Source organism: Coenobita brevimanus, chromosome 101 (genome assembly GCF_032717465.1).
Source record: "Coenobita brevimanus isolate Jiangsu-jjx chromosome 101, ASM3271746v2, whole genome shotgun sequence".
NCBI lineage: Eukaryota > Metazoa > Arthropoda > Malacostraca > Decapoda > Coenobitidae > Coenobita > Coenobita brevimanus.
Window position 1 is genome coordinate 72,554,743 of NC_137054.1, and position 16,188 is coordinate 72,570,930.

The 16,188-nt window shown below is 45.3% G+C and overlaps 1 protein-coding gene across 1 annotated transcript in view; it reads right to left on the reverse strand.

The window, feature by feature from the left end:
* Positions 1-14,218, reverse strand: part of LOC145414880 (uncharacterized) — a 19,550-nt gene extending 5,332 nt beyond the window's left edge. Inside the window, exons 1-8 of the mRNA XM_080284297.1 lie at positions 14,110-14,218; positions 9,614-9,801; positions 6,009-8,600; positions 5,446-5,634; positions 4,349-4,516; positions 3,620-3,751; positions 2,835-2,969; positions 2,046-2,165 (exon numbers count right to left, since the gene is read on the reverse strand). Coding sequence (XP_080140423.1) covers positions 2,046-2,165; positions 2,835-2,969; positions 3,620-3,751; positions 4,349-4,516; positions 5,446-5,634; positions 6,009-8,600; positions 9,614-9,801; positions 14,110-14,218 — 3,633 coding nt within the window. The remainder of the gene's footprint in view (positions 1-2,045; positions 2,166-2,834; positions 2,970-3,619; positions 3,752-4,348; positions 4,517-5,445; positions 5,635-6,008; positions 8,601-9,613; positions 9,802-14,109) is intronic.
* Between the last annotated feature and the right edge of the window lie 1,970 nt (positions 14,219-16,188).

The following is a 16,188-nucleotide window of genomic DNA, read 5'->3' on the forward strand; positions in this document are numbered from 1 at the left end:
GTCTGGGTCTGTGGGAAACTGTCTCTTACGTCGGATGATACGTCGGTCTTCGGGATGGGGGTTTTGATGGCTGACTTGTGAAAAGTGATTGATGAGAGTGTTTGCTTGTTGTTTGTTTGAGGGTATGGTGTCTGTTGTTGTGATGGCAGCGTGCGATTGTGTGGTGTTGCTGTTGGAAAGTGTGATGCTATTTAGTGTTTTGTAGAGTTTGCTGACTTTTGCTTTGGGGTCAAGTGTTTGGAGGTAATTTTTTCCAGTTTAGTGTTTGCTGTTCTGATATTTTATTGTTTATTTGAGTGTTGAGTTCTTGCATTTGCTGTACGGTGTCTTGTGTATGGGATGTTGGGGAGTGTCGCAGTGTGTCCCGTTGTCTGATGAGGCCTTGAATTTTTGGTGTGAAGTTGGGGTTGTGTCTCTTTCTGTTGCCTCTAGGGATATGTCTTTTGTCTGCGTGTTGTATAATTGTACTGAAATTGTGCACAGCGGTGTTGATGTTTGTGATGGGTGTACTAATTTAGTGTTTCGAAATATTGTTCTGTTTCAGTTACAAAGGCCTCCCAGTTGGCTCTCTTATAATTAGTGTATGTGTGTTTGTGGCCAGCTGGGGTGATTCTGGTTTTGGTAGTGATGATGATTGGGAGGTGATCAGAACCTAGGGTTTTGACCACTCTCCATGATGTAGTGGGGGCGAGGTTTGGGGAGTGGAAGGTGATGTCCGGAGATGATGGGAGGAAGAGGGCTTGGTGTGGGATATGGGTATGTTGGTCTAGACTGTTTGGTATGAAAAGATGATCTGTCTGGGATTGTAGTACCAGCCCTCTGTCTGTGTCAGGGTTGTTGACATGCCAGGCCGACGACTTGACGTTGAAATCACCACCCAGGATGATGTTGGGTATGTTAGTGATGTGGTGTATCTGTGGAGAGTAATTGTGTGGTACTGTGGGGGACGATTGAGGAGGAATGTATGTGATAGCGATTGTTATGTGTGATTTGTTACCAGTGCGTATTTTAACTGATTGTATTTCTGTTGTTGTGTCATGGGGGGGGGAGAAGTGACTTTGTGTGTGCACTAGTATCTGCAAAGTTGATGGATTTGTGTACCAGGGTGATGAGTCCACCGCCACCGCCGTCAGCCCGGTCTTGTCGAATGGTGGTGAAGTTATGAAATGTCGGTGTTTTCTGTGCTCTGTGTAGTTTTGTTTCTTGTAAGATGGCAATGTGTATGTTCTGTTGTTTGATGAATTGTGTGAGTTCATGTATTTTGGTGTTTATCCCATCTATGTTTAACTGAAGGATGTTTATGTTGTGTGTGCGATGTGTGTCGGCTGCTGCAGCACGGGGGGGAGATGGTGTGGGTGGAGGGGAAGGGGTAGGAGGAGGTTGTGATGGAGGTAAGGGTTGAGGTGGATTAGGATGGGTTGGAATGGGAGGAGTTGGGGGACTGGATGGTGTGGGAAGGGTCAGTGGGTTTGGCTGTGGAGGTGTGAGGGAAGTAGGAGTAGGTTTGGAAGGGGGGTTGATGGGTGGGGGAAAGGAGCATAAGGAGCAGGTCCAGGTATTTGTGTAATGTTTCCTGGATGCAAATGTTGTGCAGGTGTAATGGGTCCAGTTCTTGCAGGAGATGCATAGAACTGAACCCTTTGCCTGTCGGCTCGACGTGATATGTTTTGAGCATGTTGGACATATATATTTGCTGGTGGGTCCTGGATTGCTCTCAATGTCCCCGGCTAGAAGAAGTCGTCGAGAAATGACAGCCGAGGAGTCATTTCTCGGTGTAGAAAAAACGGTGTTGTTGTGTGTGTTGTGTTTGGAGATGTGGTACTTGCCCGGGCGACCGAAGCCACTCCCAGGTACTCGAGCCCAGTGAGGGGCCGGGGGGGTCTGCAGTGGTTTGGCCCCCATGCTGTCCTCTTCTCTTCGACAGCCTCTGGGGGGTAGACCCACGACGAAGACGCCACCGCTCCAGGTCTGTCTGTCTGTCTGTCTGTCTGTCTGTCTCTTTCTCTCTCTCTCTCTCTCTCTCTCTCTCTCTCTCTCTCTCTCACCTCTCCGCTGATATAGAGCACCACAGCACCCTCTTGGTCTGGCTCTATCTTGGCAGCGAAATCATGGACCTGCTGTGTGAGGGATTCTGGCGAGGCGCGGCGTAACACATGCTGCACCACCTGTAACACAATATAACACCTGTAGCACAACATAGCACCACTTGTAACATCACAGCACCACCTGTGACATGATATAGCACCATCTGTAACCATATAGCACCACATGTAACAACATAGCACCACCTGTAACATGACAACACCACCTGTAACACAACACAACACCTGCCGCGCACACACTCACACACACACACACACACACACACACACACACACACACACACACACACACACACAGGGGAAAGTTAGGCTGTTGGTAGTGTGATATAATTCTTCTCACAAAGCCAGTCAGTGGATTTATATAAGTATTTCATGATTCTGTCGCCATTTGACATTTGACTTTTTTTTTTGTACGAACGCTTGGAGGTAAAGATTAGTCATTTGTGTGTATATGTGTGTGTGTGTGTGTGTGTGTGTGTGTGTGTGTGTGTGTGTGTGTGTGTGTGTGTGAGAGAGAGAGAGAGAGAGAGAGAGAGAGAGAAAGAGAGAGAGTGTTAAGTACAATAGAGTTATCTGGATCCTTCTTGGCGCGATCACCAAAATTTTTTATATATTTTTCTGACACTTCCTGGACTCATCCCGACCTAATGCAAAAAGAAATAGGTCCGTATCTATTACCATTCCCGTGAAAGAAGCGAACACACACACACACACACACACACACACACACACCTGGAATGGTCTGGGTAGGGAGAGGAGAACGCTGGCCACCTCTCCGCCCCCTGCCACACAAGCGTCCCCAGCGCGACCCACCCCGTCCATCACCAGGGAGGGGGGAGGGGCGCTCAGTACAAGAGCGTGGCGGGCCTGTGAAGTAACCAGACACATGCACAGTAACGGTAACAGAACCATTATCTCACCGTAAGAGAAACAGAAGCTATTATCCCACCGTAACGAAAACATTATCTCACAGTAACATTGTCTCACTGTAACCATTAACACAAGGGCGTGGCGGACCTGTAAAGCAACATACACAGTCACAGTAACAAAAAAAAAGCTTTATTTTATAGTATCAGTAACATTATCTCACTATAGCACACACACACACACACACACACACACACACAGCACTAACCCTTAACATCTTCAATCCGATGACAGTCCTGCTCTTGCTATCCCCAAAAAAAATTCGGAATAAGTTTCGAAATGAAGAGGGTTATAAACAGTCTTCAGTTACTTATTCATTAGTAGGTAAAGTAAATAAAAGGTATTAACAGACAGATAGATATATAGATAGATAAATAGATAAATGAATAAATAGATAAATTTGTGTGGAAATAAAAACAAACAAAGCACTAAATTCAAAGGACTTTACTGATGCAAACTTTTCCGATACGAGAGAAATGGGCCTCTGCGGACAAAAATATCTTCCCAACTCTTAGTCGAAAAATTATGAGAGAGAGAGAGAGAGAGAGAGAGAGAGAGAGAGAGAGAGAGAGAGAGAGAGTTTACCTTACCTGACTGTTTTTGCGATAAAGGTTGACCATGGCCTTGAGTGTGGGCGGGAGGTAGGGTGGACGGACGCCGGCGCGGGTGAGGGAGTGGGCGGGGTGTTGCAGCAACACCCGCACGCACTCATGTTGCGATTTCTGTTGCACACATAAATCCTGAGTCAGTCCATCGTCACACACACACACACACACACACACACACACACACACACTCGTCTTGAGTTACTTTATTTGCATTCCTAAAAAGCAGAAGAAGCAATTAGTCAAAGGTTCACTGGTATTTTCGTATGTCTAATAATTCTAAATAAAAAGAAATCAGTTTTTTATAATTCTGTTTACTTAAAATAATAACAATGAAAAAAGTATACGGTATTATATTAGGTGTATATCTAAGGCTACAAATATATCGTTCTTTGCATCTTCTCCTTAGTGATTTATTTTTCACCTTGTACCATAATATTCATCTGTAGTTATATTATTGACCTGGTTTGTCTCGGTAGTGCAAAAGGATACAAAGACGTAGTATACAACATTAATCGCCAAGCAAGAGATGGTACAGTGATGGTACAACTGTTGACTCTGACTGTACCTCCATCTGACACAACTATTGACTCTCACTGTACCTCCATCTGACACAACTATTGACTCTCACTGTACCTCCATCTGACACCTACTTCACCTCCATCTGACACCTACTGCACCTCCATCTGACACAACTATTGACTCTAACCGTACCTCAAGGGCCGCTACGATGGGCGTGCGTCCAGCGGAGTCGCCTGCGTTGACGTCTACGGCAGCGTGGGAAGTCAGGAGCTGTGCCACCTCCACCTGCCCACTCTCACACGCCAGTCCCAACGCCGATAACCCGTCTGGCGTTAAGGCGTTGACATCCAGAGACTTAACCTGAGAAATGTATGGAAATTAGTAGCGTTGATGGCGTGGAAAGTTTCGTAAGACCTTTTCCGAAGAGACTTGTTTTGTATATACTACACTTGTTGCTACTGAGACTACACACACACCCACACACACACACACACACACACACACACACACACACACACATGCTTTACCCTTCTCACAAACCGAGCGTTTTCACACACACACACACACACACACACACACACACACACACACACACATGCTTTACCCTTCTCACAAACCAAGCGTCTTCACACACACACACACACACACACACACACACACACACACACACACACACACACACACAGACGCTTTACCCCTCTCACAAACCAAGCGTCTTCACACATACAGAACCTTGATCTGCACGCACGCACGCACACACACACACACACACACACACACACACACACACACACGCTCACTTCACAGCCCTTACATTTATTCCTGCTGTTCACACACATATTTTAATTCTTGTGCCTCCCCTCTGCCCCTTAAACTATATGGCTCTCCTCACAAGATGTTCGTTTTTCTCTCCATTAACTTGTATTCCCACGTCTTTGTGTGTGTGTGTGTGTGTAATTCACCGGGTCGGTCAGGATTACTTGATGGTCGTGATCGTCAGCTTTTACCCTCCCGGAAGGGAGCTGAGAGCTCATATAGTCCGATCTAAGGGGAAGGCTGTAAGCTTGACACACGCACACACCCATCCCCTTGCTCAACGGGGACAGTAACCACCCACTTCGTCAGTGAAACTTTCGCAACCTGAGCGAGGCGCGAACTCCCGTCTACCAGATGGCAAGCGAGAACGTTACCACTGTGCCAGCGAGCGGTGTGTGTGTGTGTGTGTGTGTGTGTGTGTGTGTGTGTGTGTGTGTGTGTGTGTGTGTGTGTGTGTGTGTGTGTGTGTTTACCTGAAGAAGCGCCTGAACAATGACCCTGAAACCCAACATGGCTGCCCACATCAGCGGCGTCATGCTTTGGTCATCCCGCAGCTCGGCATCCACGCCCTCCGTCTCCAACAACGCCACCGCCGCCTCCACGTTGCCGCTCTTGCACGCGTGGAGAAGAGCCGTGCATAGGCATTCATCCGTTGCGTTTACCTGTGCACACAAACTACTCATTAACACCTTTGGCACAAGAGGTTCTTCCTAGATTAAGTGAAATGATGTAGTAGAAGTAGTAGTAGTAGTAGTAGCAGCAGTAGTAGTAGTAGTAGTAGTAGTAGTAATAGTAGTAATAATAACAATAATAATAATAGTAATAATAATAATAATAATAATAATAATAATAATAATATAATATAGCTAAAAATACATCATTGTAAGGCTTATCCAATTCTGCATAATGATTACTTACTGACTTAGATTTCTCTCTCTCTCTCTCTCTCTCTCTCTCTCTCTCTCTCTCTCTCTCTCTCTCTAAGAATAGGGAACGCTGTATAATTAAAGTGTTAGGTAAAGTGTTCCCAGCCCACCTGGATGCCTTTGATGGCCAGCATGAGTTTAAGTGCAGGTAAGCCCTCTGGGAACATGGCGGCATACATGAGAGCGGTCTTGTACTCCAGGGTCTGAGCGTTGACGTCCACATCATGTCTGGCCAGCAGCAGCATCGCCAGGTCGTAGTAGCTGTCAGCGAGGGCACGGAGCAGCGGCGTCTTGCCCTCCGCGTCGCTGATGTTGATGTCGATGTCGGGCCGGTCGAGCAGGGCCTCCACAGACGGTCGTGACCCCCGACGGACTGCGTGCATCAGGGCAGACGCGCGAAACTCGTCCGTTAGGTTTACAACCAGATTTTTCCGTGTGCACAGCAGGGCAACGACAGATGAGTGGTTGTTTTGGGTGGCCAGTAGCAATGCTGTCATGCCCTTTTCCTTACAGCGGAGGTTAGGATCGAGGTCAGGATGGGAGAATAACAGGCGAACTATGTCTTCTCGGCCTATGATGCAGGCATACATCAACACCGTCTTACCTTCATTGTCGCTCTGGTTTACGTCAATGACTGGATGTTCCATCAGGAGTTTAACACACTCCATGTGGTTGTTTTTTGCTGCCAGAATGAGCGCAGTGCTGCCGTGGTAGTTCCTGCGATTGACGCCAATGTATGAGTGTTTGAGGAGGCAGCGAGTAATGGCAGTGTTGCCATGGTAACCAGCGGCCACATGCAGGGCAGTGTCGCCACAGTTGTCCTCAAGGTTGACATTGGTTTTGGGAAAACCAATCAGCAGTTCAGCGATATCATTATGGCCAGCACGGACAGCGAACAGCAAGGCACTGCACCTGTCCGTGGCTGTGATGTTTACGTCAAGAGCATGATGGCGTAGGAGGGCGTTGGTGATTTCATACATGCCAGCAACTGTGGCGATGGTGAGCGCCGTATGACCGGCATTATCCTGTAGGTTGACGTTCACCTCAGGACACCTCAGCAGAGCCACTACGGTGCGCACTTGCCCGAACTCTGCAGCAATCATGAGTGCCGTGCGGCCTCGCCAGTCTGTGTGATTAAAATTGATATTTTCATGTGTGAGGAGCAACCGTAAAACATCAACATGACCGTTACGAGCTGCCACCATGAGAGGCGTGTGTCCCTGCTCGTCCAGCTCGTTCACATCCAGCCCCGGCACCAGCAGGAACACCTTCACCACTTCCGGCTGCCCACTAGCCACGGCCCACGCAAATGATGTCTTGCCTGTCTTCTGGCGCCAGCTGATGTACGGGCCGTTCTCCAGCAGCTTCACCACGTCGCCAATGTTATCCACCTGCATATCACTAACAGGGTCGCTGTAGCGCTCAATCATAACAGAGGGTGTGTGCAGTGATGACTCAGAGGAGGAATCGTCAATTGAATCCTCACCTATTTCCGAAGACAACTGAGCATACCGGGTCAGCAGCTGTACAATCTCTTTATTATTTTCGCGTTTAGCCCAGGTCAGAGCTGTGTTACCATTTTTGTCCTTTGCTTCAGTTTCGCTACGAGTGTCCCTCAGTAATGTTTTTACAGCTAACAGCTGATTGCTGCGAGCTGCCCACATCATGGGCGTCAGTCCGTCTTTATCACTGACGTTTGGTTCGAGTGACTGATACTGTTGTAGAAGTTCCATGACGTGTACCGCCCCCGTCCTGCTTGACCAAGCCAGGGCTGTCATGCCGGTACCGTCAGTTTCATTGATATCCACTTCAGGATGAGCCAAAAGCCTCTTCACAATGTTACGTTGGCCACTGCGAGCAGCCAAATGTAAGGCTGTGAAGCCCACACGAGTTCTGGCAGTAATGTTGATCTCACGGTGAGACAAGAGTGCATCCAGAACATCCTCGTGACCACCGCTGGCCGCCATCATAGCTGGTGTTTGTCCCTCCGTGTCACACAGGTTGGGGTCGATGCTGGGATGGTGGAGGAGGATGTAGGCACAGTCGGTGTGGCCAGACCGTGCTGCAAACATGAGAGCTGTGCGTCCTTGGCCATCCTGTAGGTTGACATCAATATCACGGCATTTGCACAGCATGTTGACGATAGCGGAATGGCCATGTTCAGAAGCACGCATTAGAGGAGTCACTTTGTCTTTGGTAGATACATTAACATCAGTCATGTCATTTTGAAGGAGAATGTTGGCCACTTCCACGTGCCCTGTCTCTGCTGCCATTAGCAGTGGAGATCGACCAATCTTATCTTTCCTGGTGAGGTCGGCTCCACGTCTTACCAGTATTTCTGTTGTCTCAGTCTGGCCCACTGACACGGCCCACATAAGCGCGTCCATCCCGTCTTTATCCACAGCGTTCATGTTCGCTTTCTCATCAAGGAGAGCCAAGACGCAGCCAACGTTGCCACCCGCAGCTGCCCACAGCAATGCAGTGGAGCCGTCAGGATGATGCTTATCAATGGTGGTGCGGTAGGAGTTGACGAGTTGCCTCACTACAGGCTCGTGGCCGTAGACGGAAGCTTTCATGAGAGCCGTCTCACCTGCGTTGTTGACAAGGTCTGGTTCCGTGTCTGGGTGAACCATGAATAGGCGCACCACGCCTGTGTGGCCACCGTGAGCTGCCCACAGCAGTGCAGTCCACCCATCGTTGTCCTGTGGGAAAAGATTGGCAATCCATGTAACCACACTCTTGTGCTCTACATCATCGTTATCATCATCCTAGCTTAGTATCACACCTAGCATAGTGTACAGTTAAGGACGTAAGTTTGCCTAATATCACACCACTTTAAATAATTCTCACTGTGCTTTTCCTAAGATGAGGGTGGATTAATGTGTTTTCCTGGCCACAAATAACTCTGTATGGTGCTTCCCGGAAAAAAAGAAGAACATGAAGTAGATGCGGTACGTTATTAGAGGTACTTCTGGCTATGTCTGTATGCGAGATGGAGATACAGATTACAGCTCGTTGTTCTCACCTGGGAAACGAATCAGGAAAAAGAAAGAAATCTGAGGGCACTGTTTCCTCTTTTTCTTCGCCATAAGAGGTACGAGACTGTTTACAACACAAATACTGGACAGGGGAGTGGCCAGATCTCAGCACTACCACAGAGAGGACGAGTTTGCAGCCCCACACTGCATCCCTATCGTTGTTTTTGTAGTAGTAGTAGTAGTAGTAATAGTAATAGTAGTAGTAGTAGTAGTAGTAGTTGTTGTTGTTGTTGTTGTTTTGTTGTTGTGGTTGTTATTGTTGTCGTTGTTATGACCCAATGGATATACGGAAACCAGCTACATCAAATGGACGCTCCTAGAGATTTTTGCTTAGGGTAAATTGAAGGTTTGTCTTCTGCATTGGGTGAGTGTGTTGTGTGGGGGATGCATTATAATGAGCCCACAGCGGACTGTTTGTGAGTTGTATTTTGTTCTAATACTGAGGAAGGGAAGGGTGATAGTTGCGCGTAGTTTGGCGATGGACTCGTATACTCCTGTCTCTCTGGTCAGGGTAGTTTCTGAGGGGTGGATGTCTGATAGTGGGTCAATAAGGATTTTGTTTGACCTTTACTTCAGGTGGATGATGTTACGCTTACTCCCTTGTTACATACTTTTCATGTTTTTGCCTACCGTGGATGCGTAAGCCATAAATATAGAAGAAAGAAGTGTTGACGGACCTGGAGGTTGACGTGTGTGGCTGGGTGCTGGAGTATGGACGCCACGACGGCCTCGAAGCCCCGCCACGACGCATACATGAGGGCGCTCTCCCCATGGTCATTTTGCCAGTTGACGTCAGCACCGGCGCTCAGCAGGAACACCACAGCAGATGCATCGCCACTGTCAGCAGCAGCAACGAGACGCTCCTCTGAAACGAACACAAGAACCAGATTAAGAGGAACGAGACATCGGAAGATCCCGCAGCTTGCTTTTTCCTCTTGTAACACTTCCCACCACAACCCCAGCATCTCCACCATGGGCATCAGTAATAAGAAACATGACACTCTTCTGAAACGAACACAGGAACCAGATTCACAAGCAAACTTTGACGGTGAATTTGACAAGAGGAAGAAGAGACACGGAAACTTCTTACTCACCTTTTCCATCCTCTCACACTCGCCTCTCCCATCCTCCTCCTCCTCATCATCATCAGTAGCAACAGCAAGGGGACTTTCCTCTGGGCCAAGACTCACAGGCAAGCTTACAATCAATTCCCTATCATACTTAGGCTTCGGTACAGCCTAAGCTGAGGGACATCCATGAGAACACAGAATTTGACCCACTGAGTCCGGTACAGTTTGGTCTTTTTATTTTTATCATCTTGAATTTACACACCTTAGGCTAGACTTTTTGACCTGTAGGGGCCAGATACATCCTTAATAAACCCCTTGAGTATGAGAGACCATTTGAAAATTGAATAAAACTTTCTGAGAGCTGCGAGAATGTATAAGTAAGGAGTGATCGGTTTCAAAGGATGCGTGTTTCCTTCCCACTTCATTGCCTGGCCACTGTTTGTTTATATAATTTCCTTGACACTCCTATAACCCACCCAGCTGAATGGAGTGGCATAACGTTAGCCAGAACAGAAGAGGAGAGTTATCTAACCATGAGGCATATCCTAATAAAAATAAATCGTTTAAGAAGAGGTGTTAGGGAGCCTCCTTGCCAGACGAGTATACGGGCCCAAGAGAGTTTACTTAGTTTACGAATATAACTCCCTGGATTAGTATTTTTTAATGGAATTGCCTCTTGAGAAAAAAAAAATGACGGGAAAATACGTGATTGGGCTGAAGTGGTTGAAGGTATGCAAGGGTTACGTCATGCAGAACTGGTATGAGAGAGAGAGAGAGAGAGAGAGAGAGAGAGAGAGAGAGTGTTGGGAGGAGCATGCTAGTGGTTTTGGGAATGAACAAGGAAATCAGTTGAAACAAAAATTAAAATTCTCATACTTTTCCCTGAGTCATTTAGGATTGATTTCGCGATTTTATGGACAGAAAAAAATAACCCCTATCAGTGAGTGAACCCAGGGACTGTGACATGAGACTTCGTAGTCCTTCTTCCTGAGCGATTTATTTTACATGTTACACCTTTTTATCTTCTACGGCACTAAGGCAAATGGAGTTGATACGAAAATATATATAAATAAAAAAACAGTTAATATCGAGTTGGGGTATGTATTATGAATCGCTAAGGAAAAGGCGCCGCGAAATCTCTTATATGATACTTGAAATCGAGGCATAAGTTTACTCAGTATCTCTTATCAGTGTCAGAGATAAGAATGACCCGCTGACATGACTATCTGTGGCATGTGAGTGAACGAAAATCCGGCTGTCTCTATAAGGAAGCTCCCTAACACCTCTTTCTAAGCGATTTATTTTTGGATATGGCCTCTTGATATCCTTTTGTGCGTTATTTATGAAGAGTATGGCGATATTGGAAGGATTTCTATACAAGACAGAATAGGGCAATAAGGAGTAATAGACAAAATAAATCGATTAGGAAAGGTGTTGGGGAGTTCCCTTAACCGACGAGATTACGGGTCTTGGGATCAGTTGGCGTCTTCTATATGCGATTATTATTATTATTATTATTATTATTATTATTATCAATCGCCAGACGCCTCAGTCTCGAAAGGGGTGGTCACACACAAATCGCCTCCAAGTCGCCCCGTCCAACGCCATTTCACTGCCTTGCTCCCAGCTCACACGCCCTATATTATTATTATTATTATTATTATTATTATTATTACTATCATTATTATTATTATTATCGTTATTATTATTATTATTATTATTATTATTATTATTATTATTATTATTATTATTACTATTATTATTATTATTATTGTTATTATTATTATTATTATTATTATTATTATTATTATTATTATTATTACTATTATTATTATTATTATTGTTATTATTATTATTATTATTATTATTATTATTATTATTGCTATCACTAAAATTATATTCAACTTAACAGGTAATGAAGACTATATTTAACCGCTTCCGCTCTAACATCCATCTTATTCCAAGCTTAATGAAACTGTTAATACATAGAAAGAATTAATTCTTTAAGACATCATCTGGTTTAAGTGGATAAGCATGATCAAGCCGAAGCACTAAAAGTTTGTGTGTGTGTGTGTGTGTGTGTGTGTGTGTGTGTGTGTGTGTGTGTGTGTGTGTGTGTGTGTGTGTGTGTGTGTGTGTGTGTGTGTTTAATGCAAGGAAGATGGAACCAATGGCCACATGTCAGCAATAATTGGTCCCTCCAAGAAAAAATGTATTAAAAATAGAGTCAAATTCAAGATCCGTTCATTTCGAGTTGCCTAGACACAGTGCGTTTAAAAGACTGGAGGTCATAGGTAGAAAGAGCTACAGGCAGAAGACAGGTCCAGAGTTGACGTGTTGCACAATGAAGGACTGAGTATATTAATTAACTGTGAAACGTTGCATGGGAGGGTGTACTGCAACTGCCTGAGTAACATATAGGACGTGAAGGTGGCGCTGACTTGTGACATTATCTTAGAAATCTAGGATCCGCCTCCGATACCATGGCACTATTTTGTGGCGAGATCGCTAGAGGTATCACTTGACTGTTCTGATGAGTTCAATTTCACTTTTTTCCCTCCCAAGACACCCCCTGCATGCACCAGTGAGAAGGATCTGGAACTATGGGAAAGGGAAGCAAGGGGAGGAGAGTGAAGGGAAGGGGAGAGAGGAGTAGAGAAAGCAGGGAAAGGACAGTAGTGGGTACGGGAACCCAAGGAAAGAAAAGCGAAGGGTAAGGAATTCTCCCACTCTATACGCTGTTTATCACAACACACTTCGCCTATTGTTTCTTTTATGCCAGCAACACCGCTACGTATGACAGAAGTTCTATTCCTAACTGCCAACTAACGCCAATGATATAAAGTCATTAACTGCAGTAATAGTTAACTTTATCAGGTTCATACCCGTATACTCTGTCTCAGCTGAATAAAATCGCCTGGTATTACCTGAAATGCAATGCAAGAGTTGTTCCGACCATGAAAGGGTTAATTATAGTCTCTACCATATGGTGGAGACAATAGTGTAGTGCTCATTTTCTTTTGATGTCTTTGAAACATTTGTGCTGCTGGATGTCATTCCTTCAATTTTCTCCACCAGTTCAAAAATAGCCACATACTCTGCTTTTTTTTTTTTTTTAATTAAGGCATTTAGAAAATATTTATGGACTCGAAGGCTAAGCCATATAAACACATATATGTCTTGAAACACAAAATATGACAACACGAATCTGTAGAGTTAACAACTTTTACGACGTGTTTTAGTCCGGTGATGTGGTGTTATTGCTCGTGACCATGGCACGAGAATAAAGCTTGCTAGCAACAGTGATGGTGTTGTGATGCAGCAGTAAAGGTAGTGGTGTTATGGTGCACCAGTAAGGATGGTACTGAACCATCACTAATATCATGTGACCAACGTATGCGTAGTGTGGCCTGATGCTGTGACTTCCCATAACTTGAATGGTATTATGCTGTTGCTTCAACAACACATAGTGTGACCTGTATATATATGTCATTATAATTGGCCACGGTACATAGTGTAATGTTGTTATTGTTGTTGTTATTGCCATTCACGAACATCATGGTTAACTCGCTAACTGTTGGAATGTCTCTCAGCTGTGTAAAGAGGCTTGGTTTAAGTCTGAATGAATTACCTAATGAAAGTATAATCTTTATGATTTGTAATCCCTTCACCCCGCGGCGCTTCCCTCCCAAGCTGAATAAAATCCTCTGGCGTTAGGCAAAATAAAATGGAAAGTACGATCACGGGCTGAAGGGGTTAAGCCTCTGACTGTCATCATTCCCCTTGGTAAAGTAAAATCGTCTAGTGTGTTCGAGTCAACAGCAGGGAAGCATTTGGTAAGAAGAGTGTTTTTGTGTGATAATGGCAGTATACAGTCACCACCAATAGTCCTGTCGCTTCTGCCTCTCTTTCCATAAAATTGAATAATCTCTCTCGTTAAACCTATCTACCTACACTTGTAACATTGATTTATAGTCAATGAAGCCATCAGTACTGGTTGCTGCTGAGTTACTCCAATGATTTTTCAAGGATCATGAAGAATGAAACAGGAGAGGGGACAGGACTTTTGCTGCCGATTGTACAGTGAGTGAAGTGATGCTGACCTTTGGACACGATACCGACTGTGTTGAGAGCCCTGCGGAACACACTGCTCTTGGACCTGCTGATGGCCGGGTCCTTACTGCCTCCTGCCTTGGCACCGGTGTTCACCATCCTGATACTTGCGTTGCTTATTAACGCCACCTCACTCTCACCTCTCACTTGATGTTCACCCTTTAATACCCCCCTTTTCTCTGTTTTTATTTACTTCACACTTTTCACTCCTCATTTGTGATCGTGAGAGAGTGGGTGTTTTCGATCCTTATCTCTAGTTCACGCTTGTCACTCTTCATTTGTGCACTGTGTGATCACGAGAGGCTGCCACAAAAAGCCTGGTGTTTAGGGTAGCTGTGATGGTGTGGAAGTGCACGTAACTAACTTCACATCCCTGGTGGTGTGGGAGTGCACGTAACCACACACTACACGTCCCTGGTGGTGTGGGAGTGCACGCAACTACACACTGCACGTCCCAGATGGTGCGTAGATGTGCAAGTATCACACAAAACGTCCCTGATGGTGCGGGAGTGCACCTAACAAACTATGCAGTACACGTCCCTCTCGTCCCCTTTTGGTGTGGCCGTCAAGCACGCCTAGCCCTCTCCTCCGTTTGTTGATGAGGCTACACTATGCGACGGGGGAGGCGAATGAAGGAGACAGATGGAGGTGGTGAGGGTGGAGAACTGAGCGTCACTATCGGGGCGATGTCTGCTATCAGGGCCGCCATGACACAGATAGGCGGTTTTGTTATCAGTAAAGCGACCCCCTCGAACCATCCACTATCACTCGTTATCATTTCCACCCTTTAATTCTTTACTTAGGGTTGTTATTGCATGAATCTTTTTAATGGTTATTTATATGGTTATAACTTTACTCTCACATTATAGAGCGCAGCCAGCAACGATAGAGGAGAGAGGGAGAGAGAGAGAGAGAGAGAGAGAGAGAGAGAGAGAGAGAGTCCTATTGTCATTAATACATGCTTCATCAATCACCAGAGAGAGAGAGAGAATTACTGACGATAATCCGAAGCAGGCGATGAGGAAAGACTTTTATATGGCGTCAGTGCTGTTAGCTGTATGCAGTGTGGGATGCAGGCTAATCCCATCTAACAACCACAAGTGTTAGTAAATGTGATCTGTTAGACGTTATTAGATGCAGAAGGCTTAATAGTAATCAGATTCCACCCCCCTTATTTCCTGTAATTCATTTCCCACCTTATTATCTGTGATTCATTTCCCACCTTATTTTCTGTGACTCATTTCCCCCTTATTTTCCGTGACGCAGTTCCCCCTTATTTTCTGTGACTCATTTCCCCCTTATTTTCTGTGACTCATTTCCCCCTTATTTTCTGTGACTCATTTCCCTTCCCTATTTTCTGGGACTCATTTCCCTTCCCTATTTTCTGGGACTCATTTCCCTCTTATTTTCTGTGACTCATTTCCCCCTTATTTACTGTGACTCATTTCCCCCTTATTTTCTGTGACTCATTTCCCTCTTATTTTCTGTGACTCATTTCCCTCTTATTTTCTGGGACTCATTTCCCTCTTATTTTCTGTGACTCATTTCCCTCTTATTTTCTGTGACTCATTTCCCTCTTATTTTCTGTGACTCATTTCCCTCCCTTATTTTCTGTGACGCAGTTCCCCCTTATTTTCTGTGACTTATTTCCCCCTTATTTTCTGTGACTCATTACTCTTTACGAACCAACAGATAACGCTATCAGTGTGGGATGTGACCTCATGTGAGTCAAGCTTAACGTGTAATTATATTGCCTGACCCTGCTTCCTGTGAATAGTCTAAGCATTCTAATTTCCTGGTATATCCGTCCCTATTAAGTAACGACCGCACCTATGAAACACAACCTTCCTTCATATACATCATCTCTCTCTCTCTCTCTCTCTCTCTCTCTCTCTCTCTCTCTCTCTCTCTTTAGCAGTCGTAAAAGGTTTCCAGTTAAATGGATGAGTCGCCTCCCAGGCTCGTATTCACTCCATTAGGGAAACTCCTTAACACCTCTTCCTTACCGATTTATTTTTGGATACGGCTGGCTAGTATCATTTTGTACGTTATTTATCCAGAGTATAGTG